The 18,426-nt window shown below is 43.4% G+C and overlaps 1 protein-coding gene across 4 annotated transcripts in view; it reads right to left on the bottom strand.

The window, feature by feature from the left end:
- Enthd1 (ENTH domain containing 1) overlaps positions 1-18,426 on the bottom strand; it is a 114,024-nt gene that overhangs the window by 56,147 nt on the left and 39,451 nt on the right. For all 4 annotated transcript variants that reach the window (XM_040754101.1, XM_040754103.1, XM_040754104.1 and 1 more), the window contains exon 4: positions 8,746-8,864. In XM_040754101.1, the coding sequence (XP_040610035.1) occupies positions 8,746-8,864 (119 nt within the window). The remainder of the gene's footprint in view (positions 1-8,745; positions 8,865-18,426) is intronic.

Raw genomic sequence — 18,426 nt, 5'->3', positions numbered from 1 at the left:
AAGAAAGCAGGCTGAGCAAGCCATGGGGAGCAAGCCTGTAGGTAGCAGCCCCATGGCCTCTGCGTCAGCTCCTGCCTCCAGGTTCCTGCCCTCAGTGCTCTGATGATAATAACTATTATACGCAACTGTGAATGAAACAAACCCTTTCTTCTCCAAATTGTTTTTGGCCATGGTTTCATCATACCAATAGTAACCCTACCTAGGACATCATGTTTGGGATCTGACATGAATTCAGCCAGGAGATTAAGCATTTCTATCCCAGACTCCTACAGATCTGTCCAGCCTGTCTATAATTTTGACATTTAAAGTGTGTTATATAAATGGGACCACAGTCTGAAGTCCTTTAGGATCGACTCTTTTCATCCAGCACAGTTCCTAGAGATTCACCTAAGTTGTGCACACCGCAAGTTCCTTCCTCTTCCCTGATGAGGTGTGTGCCAGACACTGATGTTAAACCCACTCAAGCACTGCGTTCTTTTTATCTGGGCTGTTACAGATGAAATTGCTTGGTGCAGATGTTTATATGATGTAAGTAAATCTCCATAGATATGAGATAATGACTAGGGGTGTCATTGTTGGTGTATTTGGATGGATGTCATATTCAGGTTTTGTTGTTTTTGAGACAGGATCTTACTCTGTAGTCCAGGCTGGCCACGAACTCACAGAAATCCATCTGCCTCTGCCTCCTGAGTGTTGGGATTAACCATACCCAGTGCAGACACACACCCAGTCAGTTATGTTTTTACAGGTTTACTTATTTATTCATGTGTCTGTGTGCTTTGGCTGCATGTGCATCTATGTACCTTTGTATCCCTGGTGCCCATGGGGGCCAGAAGAAGGTACTGGATTCCTTGGACCTGGACTTATAGGTGGTTGTGAGTTGCCATGTGGGTGCTGAAAAATCAAACCTGGGTCCTCTACAAGAGCATGAAGTGTTTTTAATGATAAGCCCTGTCTCTGCCCCGTGTGTTCCATTTTATAAGCTACTGTCAAATTGTAGGGTGGCTTCACTTAAAATTCCTATACTCAAAACAGGAGTGGTCTGATCCCTCCACACCCCCATCCACATGTGGTTTCACTGCTTCTGTTTCAGCCATTCTGATATTTCACTGTGTGTGTCTTCAGGTTGACAACGCTGGCCATCTCTCCCAGCATCTCTTTACTATCCATATTTGCTGAAATACTACTCATATTGTTTGCCCACTATCTGGTTTCAAGTTTGCCAAGTTTTTCCATAAATGGGTGCTGGACCGTATGAGATACATTACTCTATCAAGTGAAATTATCTTATCATTTTTTTCTTTAGCTTGCTGATAAGACAAATTACATGAGCTCAAATTGCCATGTCACCAACGTAAGACTATGACAATCTCTTCTATCTTGTATCTGTATCTCCTTTTTTCCATGCTAAGGATATAAAAGATAATGCAAACAGAGTGTATCCATGGTTACCTGTTGGATTTTGCACACATTAAACTCATCATCTTAGAGCAAAAATGATAACATCGCAGAAGAAAAACCCCAAATGAATGCAGGGTACATTAATGTCATTTCATATTTTAGTAATTATGTTTTATAATGATACAAAGCTTTCCAGGTTCTCAACAACAAAAATCTATGTGTGTGTGAGCTTGAGTGCGTGCATGCATGCATGCAAGAGCACATGCCTATGCACAAACCCCTAAAGGTTGGAGGATCATGTGGGATGTCCTCTTTGACCGTATGCCTTATTCTCTTGAGACAAGGTCTCTTGACACCGAACCTTGAGCTCCCTGTGTCGTGTAGTAATGCTCCTGTCTCTGCCCTCCCATCCCTCCACACAGCACTGCAGCTGCCCGGGCTTGTAGTCACACACAGCTCTCTTTATGTGCTTCTCAGGCTCTGAACTCAGATCCTCATGCCTGCGCACCAAGCGCTCTCACCGACTGAGCCATCTCATCAGCCCCGCAAATAAAGTTCTTGGCAAAACAGAGCTTTCAAAAGTAGAGCAGGACTCACCAGAGTGTTGCTTTCAAAACGAAGGAAACCTTTTATGTTATAATTGACACTGGTCTGTTTTCTTCCTTCATATTCTCCAGAGTTTTTAATCATTAAGTTTGATAATAAGGTTATTTGTAGCTTTTACTACCTCAAAAACAAAAATTAAAACAAACAAACAAAAAAACCTTCTTTTCATGCCTGAGAAGACTGAAAAAAAAAAAACCACACAAGGTTGCAGATTTTTTTGGTTGCAGCTGTTTCCATAGCAACTGATAGGGATGTTGTGAAGTAGTTCACACAAAATTAAGGCTGACCAAAACCTTCTATGTCACTGTGAGTTGCTAAATCAATAGTGATGGATAATAAATGTCTGTTCTGCTGCTTCTGCTAAGTATTTTGTAAAATGAAGAATATACAAATTTTGCCCTTTGGTTTATTTCTGTGCAATTTGTCCTATTTGCAGAGATTTGCACTCATCAGAGTTGCTAGAGAAGTGGAAATTATACTTATTCTAATTATGTTTGCTCATCATTCCCATCTCTGCTGCATCACTGCTTCTGTTTAAAAGTCCATTTCAATGTCTATATTTGTGAATTATTATTTTTTATATTAGCAAATACTTACTGCAAAACACAAAACAACATGAATGGTAAAGAGTGAAGAACAATCAAAGGTGTTGCATTCCTCTACTGGGGCAACTAGGACTCAGTTTACTTTATGAGTTTGGGGGGAAATTTTCTGTGTCAACACATTTTTTTAAAGCTAAATGGAATCACCATATATATATATATATATATATATATATATATATATATATACATTGTGTATATACACACATATGCATGTATGTATATGTGCATACTCTAGCCTGCCCAGGACTAAGCAATCCACCTTGTTCATCTTTCTACATAATAAATGTAATCAGTCACTATGTGCTGTCCCCACATTGGCTTCTTTCACTGAAGTACACATTACAAACGTGCTTCTCTTAGTATAGAGCTAAGCTGTATTCCTGATGTGTAAATTAACTTAATCATCCCCTATTGGTAATCATTTCAGGATTTTTCTTGTTTCTATCTATTAAAATTGTTGCAATAAAAAGCTTCATACAGCCACCTTTTCAAGCTGCACGTTCACAGTGGCATCGCTGAGTGCTCACATGGGCTTGTTTTGAGTTTGAACGGTGCCAAATTGTGCTCTCAGAAGTCGCACCTGCTTGTATCCAGCAGTGTGTTGGAGTGACTCTTCCTCTCAGTGCAAATACAGGTTGGTAGCAATTACACATTTTTCCCTCAGTGTGAAAGGCACACAATTTTGTTTTACTAATTACATATGGGACTGAATAATATTCTGTGAGGTATTTCACCCTTGCACGTGTATATGTTTAGTGCTGTAGATCGGATCCAGGGCCTTAAGTACATAAAGGACTCTGCCGCTTAGCTGCAGCCCCAGCCCCCTCTTAAAGAAATCTATTATATTCATTTATTCATTTGGGAGCATATGCCATAGTTCATACATAGACATCAGAGCACAACTTGAGTGGGTTCTCTCCTTCCACCATGTGGGTCCCAGGGATTGAACTCAGGTCCTCAGGACTGGCAACAAGCACCTTCACCCACAGAGTCATCCTGATTGTCCTCTTCAACAGTTTCCAAAACTGCTGATCTATTGAAGAAGTATCTCATTTTCAGTTTATCGTCCATTTTCAGTTTTTGACTTCTTAAGAATTTTTAGACTATTTTTTTTGCCTTATGCAAGTCTTTAACTTTTATGTAGCCAAATCAACTTATCATTCCATTATTACTTGTGGAGTTGAAGTATTCTTAGGAATAGTTGTCTAACTCTAAGACTTTATAAAAAGTCTTTAAAAAGCAATATATTTCAGAGATACTTTGGGTTTACAGCAAAACTGAGGAGAAGGTACGACTTCCCTGTGCATCTGTCCATCTGACTGGCAGCGTTACTGTAGGCATGACCCCTGAAAGGTAGGGCTGCTGCAGCAGACTACAGACAGACACTCAGTCAGATCTGAAGTTAGCACTGGACACACCCCTGATGCCATTCATGCTCTGGATTTTGACAAAGGTCAAATAACATATGCTGGTCATTATTGTATAGAGTAGTTTCCTGAAAAGCCCTCTGAACTGCCTATAGACCCCTTCCTGTGCCCAGAGATATAACCCTTGTACTCTCCAGAGTTCTGTCCTTTCCAGACTCCTACTGTGGACTCCTGTGGTACAGACACTTTTGCTGGCCCCTTGCTCTTACTAATGGGCACTAAAGTTTCCTCCATGCCTTTATGGATTACTGGCTCATTTCTTTGTATTTTATTTTAATTTTCCCACTATTTTTTATTAGATTTAAGTTTACATAATGAGAACTAGTGAAAGATGAACAGCACCAAAATAAAAATGAAACTTGGGACTGGAGCAGTGATTCAGTCAGCAAGAGCACTCTCTGTACAGGCATGAGGACCTGAGTTCAAATCCCCAGCACCTGTGTTAAAAATAGGTGGGTGTGACCATGAGCATCAGCTGCTCTTCCAGATCAGAATTCAGTTCCCAGCATCCACATCTGTTGGCTCACAACTTCTGTAACTGCAGTTCCAGGGGAATCCAATGCCTCTGGTCTCCAAGGCATTGCACACATGAGACATTCACTCACGCAGTCATACACACCCATATAAATGAATCTTTTAAAATATACTTTTAAATAATTTTGTCTCCTTTAAGATAATTTTCTCCCAGTTGTAGAAAGAAAACAGTTAAAGAGGTTTGCTTCTATTTGAGATTTTTAAGAGATGTTTTAAAGCCACCTCATGCTGCCTGAGTCCTGGACAATGTCACTCCCTTCTGGCTCTGCACGAGGAAACAAGGAGATGGCTGATGGTGCGGATGAGCACCTTGCAGGCAGTTCACTGCAACAACAACAATTCACTGCAACAACCATCAGTTCACTGCAACGACAACAATTCACTGCAACAACCATCAGTTCACTGTAACAACCGTCAGTTCACTGCAACAACCATCAGTTAACTGTGACAACAACAGTTCACTGCAACAACAGTTCACTGTAACAACCATCAGTTCATTGTAACAACCATCAGTTCACTGTGACAACCATCAGTTCACTGTGACAACAACAGTTCACTGCAACAACCATCAGTTCACTGTGACAACAGTTCACTGCAACAACCATCAGTTCACTGCAACAACAACAGTTCACTGTAACAACCATCAGTTCACTGTAACAACCATCAGTTCACTGTAACAACCATCAGTTCACTGTGACAACCATCAGTTCACTGTGACAACAACAGTTCACTGCAACAACCATCAGTTCACTGTGACAACAACAGTTCACTGCAACAACCATCAGTTCACTGCAACAACAACAGTTCACTGTAACAACCATCAGTTCACTGTAACAACCATCAGTTCACTGTAACAACCATCAGATCACTGTGACAACAACCGTTCACTGCAAAAACAGTTCACTGTAACAACCATCAGTTCACTGCAACAACAACAGTTCACTGTGACAACCATCAGTTCACTGTAACAACCATCAGTTAACTGTGACAACAACAGTTCACTGCAACAACCATCAGTTCACTGCAACAACAACAGTTCACTGCAACAACAACAGTTCACTGTAACAACCATCAGTTCACTGTAACAACCATCAGTTCACTGTAACAACCATCAGTTCACTGTGACAACAACAGTTCACTGCGACAACCATCAGTTCACTGTAACAACCATCAGTTCACTGTAACAACAACAGTTCACTGTAACAACCTCAGTTCACTGCAACAACAGTTCACTGTAACAGCCATCAATTCACTGTAACAGCCATCAGTTCACTGTAACAACCATCAGTTCACTGTGACAACAGTTCACTCTGACAACCCATCAGTTCACTGTGACAACAACAGTTCACTGCAACAACCATCAGTTCACTGTAACAACAACAGTTCACTGTTGCTTGCTAGGATTTGTCTTCTGCTACAGGAACAGGCAGCTAGAGAAGACATATTGACTGCCCTGAATGTCCCTAGTGTGACAGGAGGTCATGCTTGTCAAGAGGGTGATGGGTTTCTGTTAACACGTAGTCATGCCTTCAAAGTGAAAACTCAGTCACTAGAGTACTCCAATTATCATTTTCTTACTGATATAAAATATGGTATTATGTAAGCCAGTAACTGAGGGCTCCTCTAAAACAAGGTGAAAATGTCAGGATTTAAAGAGTGATTCAAGAAATCGGGATATTCAAGTCGATTTTCTACTGAAAAGCTGTCAGCATCAAATAAATAGAAAATTTTAAAATCATTTGACCTCATGTCTTTTAAAATTACCTAGTTTTTTTCTTAATCTGTAAGTTGGTGTGCACTAAGGAATAGTAAAATAGACTGTTTGAACTCTTAGGAAAATCCCTTTCCAAACTCTTAGGAAAGCCCTTAAATCCAGCACCTAAGGGATGAGGAAAAGGATGGGTCAAGAAGTCAAAACCCCTTCCTAGGAAATGCAGTAGACGGTCAGGGAACAGCATTTGTGAATGGAAGGAAAAGCAGGCAGCACACTGGGAACTGGACCTCTAGTCTAAAGGAAGGAAGCAGGGACAGCCTGAGGGAGCATGCCACTGCGTAGGCGAGGGGACACACACTGCCCCCGCAGCTGACCACATGATGGGACACACACTTCCCCAGCGGCTGGACCCGCACACCCTGTGCTCTACAGACCAGACAGGCATTATCTCTGACTTCAGTGAAAGTGGGGACCTCAAGGTGCCAGCGTGAGTCATGCAGAAAGGCAGGACAGGAACGGGCAAATGAGGACCTGTTAATCAGGGAGGGTTAAGAGGGACGTCTTACCCACGCATGCAAGCACCCATGCACGCGTGCACATGAGACCTGTGCAAGAAAAGCTTATGATCCAATATTTCTAAAACCAAAAAAGTTCACCCTTGACAAAATGGAAATAAGCAAATCTAAAAAGTATGGAAATGAAATATGTGCAGATGCCTCAAAATGACAATGAAAGTCACTGAAGGAGAAGCAGGGGCCGCTGCTGTGTCTGCTATCCCAGCCTTCTCCTCCCTGAATGCTGGCCTTTTAACCTGAAGTCTGTCTCTGCCCTTCTCTCAAACCCAGAAAAACGCCTGAGTACTAACTACTCTTACCTTAAGGGAAAAGTAAACAAGAACAGAAGCAATCTGATGTCCCGGGAGTGAAGGCAGTCACTGAGTAAGAGCAACTCCCAGGACAGGGACAGCTCTAGGCACCAACCAATGAAAAGACACTTGGACTAGAAGACAGCCTGAAATGCAGCAGGAAGATGGAAGACAAAAAGTAACTGACAGATTAAATGTGTACCTAATAGATACTAAGCAGAAAGAATTCAAGAGCAATAGAAAAAAAAAAGTAGCATTTGAAGAGCCTCGTGTCAGAGCCAGAAATATGAGCTGGCACGTGCAAGCATAAGGAGAATAAGGTGTGGGTCTGAGGTCGGAGAACACGGAAGAAGGTACGCCGCAGCGCTGGCTCTGCTTCTGGGGCATCCCTTGCACAGTGGAGTACTGTGGAGAGGCGCTGGGTTCTTGTGAATGGATCTCTGTGTGCATGGATGCTGCAGCTGGCATGGGCCTTATGCCTAGCAGAAGGTGAGCGGCACAGTGGTGGGACAGAATGAGGAGGAAGCGGCCTCATCTGCTGACTGCCTTGGTGCCTGCTTCCATGCTTTAGACAGAAGCTGTACTCAGGAGGTCCTTCTGGCCAGAGCAGAAGCCCAGGGTAGTAGGGGGATGAGCATGCTCAGTGGTGAGGACCAGGCAGGCCTGGGAATATGCATTTCCCGGTTCCCGTTTCAACTCCTGCATAGACAGGTCTCCCTTTAAGGCTGCTGCCGCTTGGGGTGCTAAAACAAAGAATCGGTGTGAGGCTCAGTCCGGCAGGGGTGACCCTCCTCTCACACTGGGACAGAGAGACGAGTTCCCCACCCTACAATCCACCTTCCACCTCCATGTCTCCACTTACCCATGAGGCTCCCCTCTAGAGGGACTACTGGCAATTGTGGGGAGGAAGGGGGACACTGCTTTATCCAGTGATGCAACCGCAGACAGCTGCCCTTGCTCCACTAAATAACCTCTCACCTGTACTTGGGCAAGTAAATCTTCCTAAACTCAGTGGCCAAACAACAGAAAACACGAAAGTAGGAGGAATGGAGCCTTAGGAGCTCCTCCCCCACCCATAATGAAATGTTATCAAGGCCTAATCTTGTGCAGGACTTGCTGAGCAAAAGGGCTCCACGGGAGGAAGGAAAATGTGGAAGAAGATGTTTAAATTTCATTATCTGCCAACATAGGAGAAGCTGGGAGAAGGTCGCTTAAGACTACTGTTTTGTCATCTTCCTGTAAAGTTGTAGTAAAGGCTTTCGAAGGCTGGTTTGCCCAGCATGCACTGGGTTCCATGCCCAGCGTGCACTGGGTTCCATGCCTAGCAATACAAAACAAATAAATGAACAGCACAAACTATAATATGAAGGAAAACTCAACACAGTTTTACCTTGCTGATATTTAAAACCCTGAATAACATAAAACACAAATGGCAAGCACAGTTCGTCTTTCAGTTCATGAGCCAGGGAAGACGGACAGGTAGGCAGCCCTGCAGACACCTTCGACCTGCAGAGCTGCAAAGGAACACACTCAGATTGTAACGCACATGCTTGGTTACCTGGTACAGTGGTGAAGGGGACTGGAGCATCTCACCTCTGTTGATTTCCACGTCTTCATCCTGGGCGGAGGAGAGACCTTGGCCAGGGAGGATCCAGGAGGTGAGGGGCTGTCCTGGAACTGTTCCAGCCTCAGCCTTGCCTTGGAGGTGTTTTCTGTCAATAACAGAAAGCTAAGGCTTTACTTTGGAAAAAGATTATTATTTTTGGATTTGTATATAACTTTAATCACTTCTGAAGATTAATTCTGCCTACTAAATACACATCACACACCAGGCCCACCTCTGAGGATGCACTACTTACAACATTAGCAAGCCCAGAGGGATTCAAAAACTATAGTTTGAAGTCCTTGGTCCTGTCATATCTTAGCAATTCTGTTTTGTTTTATTATCTGAAGTATTTTAAAAATAATGTAAAATGTAGTGACAGCTATAGTGTACCACATGGTGTCATATAACAAACTAAAACCTCAAAAGGTAAAAACTATTCAAAGGGAATTTTAGCATTGCAAGAATGGTGAGCTAATTATTAGAATATTTATGGAATCTTAATCCTGCAAAGTGAATCTCATATGTTCTGTATGGGAGAAACAGACCAGAAAAGCATAGATTATATGAGAAGGCAAAGAAACCTTTAATGTAAAAACAAAAGTTTTAAGCATAAAAGAGAAAATACACTAATGGATATAAACTGGCATGTCTGTTTATGTTTATTACTTTTAACATTATTTTTCAGTTTTAAAATCCTTCACCTTCCTGGGTTAGTTATTGTTTATTATTAGTACCAGGTCTAAAGGTGAACCTTTAGGTCAGGATGCAGCTCGGTTGTACAGCATTTACCCAGCACACATGAGCACTAAAAAAAGAGATGCCTGAAAGTATCAATGCTACTCTATCCTGGCATGCTATGGTAGACAATAAGAGGTATAAGACAGCCATCTTCATATTGGTGTCTGCACACTTGTGGGCTAAGATCACACTGACTTTTTTAAAGGAATCAGTTTCCATCTCTGCAACATCTGCAGATCTTTCTGCCAAAAGCTCATCTGCCTGTGAGGGCTTATCCAGCTCTTTCCTCTTGGCCATTTATAACTCCAGCTACTTCACAAAGCAAAGACGTATCTTTCATCCACTTTGTGAATGGGTCTTCTTCTCCAAACATAAGGTACCAATAGTAGAATCAGCAAAACAAGCAAGCCACCTCAAGGAGACCTCCTTTAGTTAAGTCAGGGAAGACCCAGTATCTTGTCCCATACATAGTCTTTTGAAGGCAAAGTACTTACACTGGTCCATACCAGGACACCTGATATTCAGAAAAACCATATCATAGCAGGGAGCAGCAGGACAGGTGACCAATATCATTTAACATCCATGTGCTTTCCATTCCCAACTACAGTCAAAGAACACATCACTCCTAAGGAAGATTTCCCTGAGAGCAGAGTAATGAAAGCCTGACTGTGTGTGTGGCAGGGGAGGCATCTTTATGTTGTCAGTGCAACAGTTCATACGGCTCCAAGCCTGAGATAGGCACCTGGGGAAAGGGTTTAGGAGTCTCATGGCAGCATGGTGTCTCACACCTGAAATCCTAGCATTGAGGAGGCAGAGGCAGGAGGATCCTGAGTTCAGGGCAAGTGTCTGCTACATATAGATTCTAAGGCCAGACTGGGCTCCATGAGACACCCTCATGAAAAAGGCAGGCAAGATGGCTTAGTGGGTAAAGGTATCACAAGTTGTTCTCTGACCTCCCTTCACATGCTACGGCATGCATGGGCACACATTCACTTACACACCCAAAATAAGTAAATAAAAATATAATAATTGTAAAGGATGTAGAGATTTGAAGGTTGTCTTAGTTAGGGTTTCTATTGCTGTGAAGAGACACCATGACCACAGCAACTCTTATAAAGGAAAACATTTCATTGGGGCTGGCTTACAGTTAAAAGATTTAGCCATTTTCATCATGGTGGCATGTACATCTTGGTCCACAGGCAGCAGGAGATGATGTACCACACTGGTATATGAGACCTCAAAGCCTACCTCCACAGTGACACACTTCCTCCAGCAAGGTCACACCTACTCTAACACCTCCTAATAGTGCCACTCCCCATGGGCCAAGCATCCAAACACATGAGTCTATGGGGACCATTCCTATTTAAACCACCACAAAGGAAACAGAAGAAAATGCCTATACTTATGATAAATAAGACATTTCATGGAGAAAAAAAGGCCACTAGAAATCCAATTCAATTTATTGTTTTGACAACAAGGTTGTATTTGCAAAGTAGATTATATGGTAGATATTTTCCAAAATTTGTATAAGCCAAATCTGCTGTTTTGAAGAAATGAAAACATTTAGTATAAACTATAAAATCAGTTTCTGAAAAAATACATCATACTGACAGTTATAAGGCAGTTAGTATTTTCATTTCCCTGCATTTTTTATTATGCTAGGTTAGAAAACAAGTTTAATTAATGGTTGATAAATTTTAGTAGTGTTTTTGTATTATCCCCAGAAACTGAAAAAGTGAATTACTCCTAATCACTATTTAGAAAAATCTTTCCCCAAACAATGTGTTCCCAATTCTTTGCTTTCAAAAGTCTGGAAGAAAGATATTATCAAATTACAGTTGACAAGGGATAGGAAGTATTTCTATAATAAGTCACCAGGTAATTGCTGGCACATTACCTGGAAGGAATTCATAGGACTGATTGACAGTGCTACAATAAAGTACCTTCTAGTCCTGGCTATGATTTATGTGAACAAGTTTTATAGCACTTATATCTATAAAAATCATGAAATAAAACGGATGCTGTGTGTCGTGCTTACAGAGAACAATGAGTGGAATTCATATGTGGGTGAATGGTCCCTCTTAGCTCATAAAAGCATGTGTTTCCAATTAAGCTGGAATCTTTATGTGTGATAAGTACTAATAAGGATGTGCTACGAATTCAGTGGTTTTGATAGATTGTGTACTAAAAGACAGTCTAGCCTGGCATGATGGTGGCATGTCTGTAAACCTGCACTTGCGCAGAGACAGAAGAATGGCTAAGTTTGAAGTCAGCCTGGATATCTAGCCTGGGCTCTACAGTGAGATTCTGTCTCAAAAACACAATTTATGCATGTATTTGGTATTTTAAAAGGACTTTCAAGTATGAAAATACTACATATAAAGATAAGACTTTCTGGGCAATTGTGGTACATGCCTTTAATCCCAGCACTTAGGAGGTACAGCACTTTTATCCCAGAGGCAGGTGGATTTCTGTGAATTCGAGGCCACCCTGGTCTGCAATAGAGTTCCAGGACAGTCAAGTCTACACAGAGAAACTCTGTCACGCCCAACCTCGACCAGCAAGGAAGACGCAACGCCCAGGCTCTTCTTTAAGCAGTTTATTCAGGAACCTTGAACAATCTTCTTCTCCCGGGGAGCGCCAGGGAGCCCCAACCCGCAGCTTAAAAGCCCTTGGTCAGCCAACCCCAGTATGCCACGTGGAACATGCAGATAGGTCCACGTACACAGAAGCAAGCCTGATATCCAGCCTTAACCAAATACAGGTGTTGTTTATCATAGAGAGCATCTGCTGTCGGGCTAGCAGAAGGCAGAAGCCAGCACCATCTTAAGGGTGCGGCACTTTGCAGCTCTCTACAAAACTCTGTCTCAAAAACTAGCCCCACCCCCCCAAAAAAAAAGGCTCAGTGAGGGATGTGAATTCAAATCTGACATCACTGAGAAAAAGGAACAACACAAAGTTTCCATAGTTCAAGACTTGTGTTTTAAGTGAACAGTCGTGGGTCGCAATCCTGTGGTCCTTACATTCCTTAAGATGTTACAGGGAGTGGAAAGAGAAGTCCGTGGGTAAGCGCATGACTGCTATTGCAGAAGACCTGAATTTGGTGGCCAGCACCCACATCGGGTGGCACCCATTAGCCTGTAACTCCAGCTCCAGGAACTAAAGGCCTCTTCTGGTCACCACCAACACTCATGTGCACGAATCCACACAGAGACACACACAGACACATGAAATTAAAAATAAAAAACAGTGATGACATATATGTGCGCTCGCTCTCTCTCTCTCTCTCTCTCTCTCTCTCTCTCTCTCTCTCTCTCTCTCTCTCTCTCTCTCTCTGGTTTTTCAAGACAGGGTTTCTCTGTGTAGCCCTGGAAGTCCTGGAACTCACTCTGTAGACCAGGCTGGCCTCAAACTCACAGAGATCCTCCTGCCTCTGCCTCCCGAGTGCTGGGATTAAAGGTGTGCACCACCATTCCCCCATCCCCCCCCCACCCCGTACTGGAAATTGAACTGTGTATTATTGAAGCTTGGCAAGAGCTCTTTGCATTTTATTTTGAGACAGTTTCACTATGTCATTCAGGCTGGCCTTGAACTCATGAAGCCCTTGCCTCAGCCTCCTTAGTAGCTGGGATTTCAGGTGTCTTAGTTAGGGTGTCTATTGTGTGAAGAGACACCATGACCACAGCAACTCCTATAAAGGAAAACATTTCATTGGAGCTAGTTTACAGTTTCAGAGATTTAGTCCGTTGTCATCATGGCAGGACATGGTGCTGGAAAAGAAGCTAAGAGTTCTACATCTTCATCCACAGACAGCAGGAGTCTGTGTTCCACATTGGGCATAGCTTGAGCATGAGAGGCCTCAAAGCCCACCCCACAGTGACACATTTCCTCCAACAAGGCCATACCCACTCCAACAAAGCCACATTTCCTAATAATGCCACTCCCTGTTGGGGCCATTTTCTCTCAGACCTGCCATCATGCCAGGCTTGCTTTTCTTTTCTTCTTTTATGTCTATATTTATAACATGCCAGACTTTACAGTTGTTTACTTTTTAAAATTCCACAATCGAGGCCCCAAATTTGTGAGACGTATATGTCTGGGATCATACAAGAAAAATGCCTTAGAAGCAATAGGTCTGCATGAGACAGGCAGGCTCTGCCTTCAAGAAGTCCACAGCCTGACAAGAAGTTAAGCCCCACATAAAGAACTGACTTTCCTAACTAAGAACAGAGGAGCCTCAGGTAGGGGTGAGATTGGAAGGGGCTTTGGGGGTGGTAAGCATCCCAGTAAACACGGAAGACAGAGATCAATTCCGGCAGAAGGAACCTCTTGGGCAGAAGGCACAAGGACAGTAGGTGCCAGATCCTGAAGAAATAACGAGGACTTTTCATTTACACTTGTAGCTTTTCATTTTGTTGTAACCTTACATGAAAATGAGTAATTAAAAGGGACTTATTTTTGACTTGGAGATTTTCTAATTAATCCCGGCAAACAGTGGAGACTCGGAGCTTCCATCATCTGGCTGCTTTCCTTAGGTTTAATCAGAAACTATAATGATTGTTCCTTCATTATTCAGCAGCAAAATTATCTCTGAAATGACATGGGTCCAGACTCTCTGCAGCACAGGGGGAGACTAAAAAGCATTTCGAAAGGTCTCTTCTGAGGAAACTGTGAGAGAAGTCAAGCTGAGAACGACTCAAGAAGGGAAAACTTCATGCATGTTTTGAGATGACTTCTGGCCCAGAATCACCCCCCCCCATTTCACTTCTTTGCTATAACCTTGACAAGAAAGAAAGAGAAAAAGAAAGAGAGAGAGAAAGAAAGGGTTATCTGGCTCACAATTCCAGATCACAGCCCATCATTAAGGCAGGAAGTCAAGCAGCCACAGCCGAGAGCGGAGAAATGAAAGCACTCACACCACCTGCCTGTTTCTTGTACACAGTGAGCTTTTTTCACTTTTATACAGCTCAGAACCCAGCCTAGGCCATGGCATTGTCCACACAAGGGTGGGTCTCCCCACTTCAATTAACAAGCAAGGCAGCCCTCAGACAGGCCCACAGACTAACCTGATCACTGAGACTCTCTTTTCCTAGGAGATCCTAAGTCATGTCAAGTTGACAGTTAAAACCAGGCAGCACAAGGTTAAAATACTATGAAGCTCTCTTTGGAAGGAAGAAAATCGGCCAGGCCACAGAAAGCCCATGCACATTCACGATCGTCCTTCCTTGAATCACACAGCACACACCGGAAGTCAGGGGCACTCCCTTAGATTAGGTGACTACACAACATCTACTTCTGGATTTCCATTAAGTCAGGAAGGAGGTGTGTGCACACATTTAGTTCCTCATCAGAAATGAAGTCCCTTTGCTGTCATCACAAGCCAGCAATTAAGACCGCAAAAATGCCATAGGAAGTGATACCAGGAAGCCACGGGAAGATGCTGAGGCTGCAGAACTTTGTAGAGAGGATCTGGAGAGGCTGGAGATCCTGTTGAGCCTGCAGCACTCAGATAAAAAAAAATACCCCAAACAGAACGGGTGGGCCCCGTGACAGCTCTTAGACTAGATACGGAACTGAGAGACTACAAGACATTATCAGTGCAACTGTGACTCTGGACCTGAGAGGCCTTGTAAAGCAACAAATCCTATCTGTTCCCTCACGTTAACACACACTGTCATCATAGATCAGCAGGGTCCTCTCAGCTGTGATTTGAGTACACTTCCATCAGTCACTCTGAATTGTTCTTCAGAACCAGGATGGTGGCATATACTGTAGACCAAGAAGACTAGAGCATGAGGGCCAAGGCCCAGCTCTGGAGGCCATTCTGGGTAACACTGCGAGACCCCGTTTAACAAAAGGTTTTCATAAAAGACAGTATGCTCTATCTTAGAAAACACCCAGGTGCTGAAGAAATGGTTTGCTGGTAAAGTGCTTGCCATGGACACATGAGGCCCTGAGCTGGGATCTCCAGGGCCCACACAGAAAGCCAGGTCCAGTGGTGTGACTTAGGATTCCCAGTGTTAGGGAGAGAGATGGGAGGATCCCTGGAGTTCACTGGTCACCCAGCCTAACTGAATCAGTGAGATACCCAGTCGAAAAAATAAGGTAGAGAACAATTGAGAAAGACACCCAGAATTGACCTCTGACCTCTACATGCACACCTTCATACATACATGCACACACATGAACATGTACAAGAAAGAAAACAAAGGAAAGGGAAGCAAAGGATTCCATGAACCGCTGAGGAGTCGGAGATAGAAAGGCAGCTTCCTGGTGATGGAGTTTCTTTGAAACTTTGCAGTCTCTGCACTTAGTTCCAGTTCCTCTCACTGGGTGGTCCAGGCTGACTTCAAACTCACAGCAAATCTTCTGCCTCAGCCTCTTGCGCACAAGGATTACAGATGAGCCACCACACTCTTCTCAATTTCATCCTCTTGGAGCATTCTCATACTGGAATATCTTCAAGCAACTGATCTCTATTCTACTTGTTAAAGCTTCCATTTTCATCATAATTTTAAACTCACAGAAAAGGTTTAAGAATAACACAAGACACTCATGTGTTCACCACCCAAATCAGCAGCCAGCACCACTTCTTGGCATTAGTTTTCTCTTTTCTCTTTTACATTCACCTGTTATTACTGTCTTTCATTTTCCATCTAGAGAGAAAGCTACTGTTGAGTTCCCTCGAAGACACTCGTCTATGGGGGGGGGGGTTCCACCAGGAGGAGCTCTTAGGAACAAGGTCTGTGATGAGTGAAGGAGGCAGGACTGAACTAGAGCAAGAGAGGACTTGGCCGATCATTCTAGAAGCTGTCGAGCTATACTCTCCTCACAACTACTGCCACGAAGCAAGAGAGGGACCGAGACCCTGGGCAAGGAGGCTCTCTCCTGCTATCAGGAGTTTCTAGAGAAGGACGGGAGTGGGGACCTCAGCCAACAACTTCCCAGAAAAGGAAAAGTTCTAGAAGTCCCACTCCAGAGACACCTCTCTGTTGCTTTCTGACTACCTCTTGTTACCAGAGACAGTGTACACAAATATTGTATCTTTTCCTTGAAAGGTGAGTTTTTGGGGTTTGCTGAGGAGAGGCAAATTTTAAGGGTGAGGAGAATAAAAAACAAGAAAGTACAAACATTTTGAAAGGTTTTTTTAAAGAAAACTAAATGAAGTGGATTGATAAGATAAGAGGAAGGGCCCACTAGTATCAGTGGAGATCTTTAGAGAGGGAGTTAAGGCAATTTCATGTCAGCCTGTTGTCCATAAACACATGTGACTCAAGTCACAGGAACCAAGAGGTTTCAAGAATAATGGGAGAATTCACAAACAGTTAAATGCTCAACTCCAGGGACAGAGAAATAATCAGTCACACAAAAGGAGGTTTCCGAGTTTAGTGGCTGAGACAACTGAGTGAAACTGGGGGGGGGGGCAGGGGTGGAATCCTCGGTACCCAAGCTGGGGAAGTATCTCAGAGGTTGGATGCTTGTCTGACATGACAGAAGTTCAATCCTCAGTAAGTACACACTGACACACACACACACACACATGATTTCCACAACTCAACACACATCACTTGATGAGATATTTTTAAGACGAAACTAACTTTTAAAAGTAACAGAAAAAAACATCGATACCTAGTCTGTCATCAGAGAGGCTTCACCCAGCAACTGATGGGAACAGAGGCAGAGACCCACAGTCCCACATTAGGCAGATCTTAGGGAATCCTGTTGAGGGGAAGGAAGGATTATAGGACCCAGTGGTATCAAGGGCACCTCAAGAAAACCCACAGAACCAACTATCCTGGAATCATAGGGGCTCGTGGAGCATGAACCAACAACCAAGGAGCCTGCATGAGACTGACCTAGGCCCACCACATATATGTCACAATTGTGTAGCTTGGTCTTCGTGTAAAACTCCTAACAGTGGGATCATGGGCTGTCTCTGGCTGTGTTATCAGCTTTTGGGACCTATTCCTCCTACCAGATTGCCTCATCCAGCCTTAATAGAAGAGGGGGTGCGTAGTCTCACTGCTACTTGATATGCCATGGCAAATATCCATGTAAAGCCTGCTTGTGTCTGAAGAGAAACGGTGGAGGAGAAGTCGATTGGGGGGAGGGCTGGGAAGAGGGGAGGAAGGGGAAATTATGATTGGAATATAAAAACCAAAACAAACAAACAAAGTAACAAAAGCCTTATGTGGAAGCAGACATAACTAAAACTAACTAACTTTTAAAAGAAAGAAAATAAAATGGCTGATGGTCAAGAAAACAACCTAGGCCCAGAATGCCTCTCTTCCCCAGACCCTGTATGGCGAGATGCAACGTTGGAATCTTGTCAGCATGTGCATGTCTGGAACCTGGAAACTGAACAGACAATAAGAGTGCAACTAGCTGGAAATGTGTGAAGACAATGCCACAGTAGGAGTAGGAACAACCAGCTTCACACTGAGTCTGGCAGATCTAAAGTGCAAGGCTGTCTTCCCTGCCCTGGGGACCCAGGACACAAATCCCAAGCGGAAAAATGGGCAAAACCCTTTACAGGAGACCGAGAAGCAAAGCCGAGTCTGGATGTTCTACAGATGTACATGGCTTCAGCTCAGCTTTCCATCCTTCTTTCTGTAAAGAAAGATACAGTAGGAAATACCCCAAAACTCTAGCTTGGTGGAGAGAACAAGCTGGTCTCAGATGTGATGGGAAGAATGAAAAAGACCACACAGCCCGAGTTCATTGGGCTGTGGCTGTGTCAGCTCATCCTCTCATGCACCAACTCCACAAGAGTCTACATTATCTTCACTCCAGGAAGGTGAATCTGCCAGGGAAGGTCGTAAACAGTATATCCAAGATCACACCAAATCCAGGTCACATGTGTTAACGTGTTAATAGGCGTGTCTGACCAGTGGCCCGTGGGCCATGTGCATCCCAGAAATGATATGAAT

Source organism: Mesocricetus auratus, unplaced genomic scaffold (genome assembly GCF_017639785.1).
Source record: "Mesocricetus auratus isolate SY011 unplaced genomic scaffold, BCM_Maur_2.0 Super-Scaffold_100010, whole genome shotgun sequence".
NCBI classification, from domain to species: domain Eukaryota; kingdom Metazoa; phylum Chordata; class Mammalia; order Rodentia; family Cricetidae; genus Mesocricetus; species Mesocricetus auratus.
Note: the sequence above shows the minus strand (reverse complement) of the source record. Positions and strands in the feature narration are given on the sequence as shown.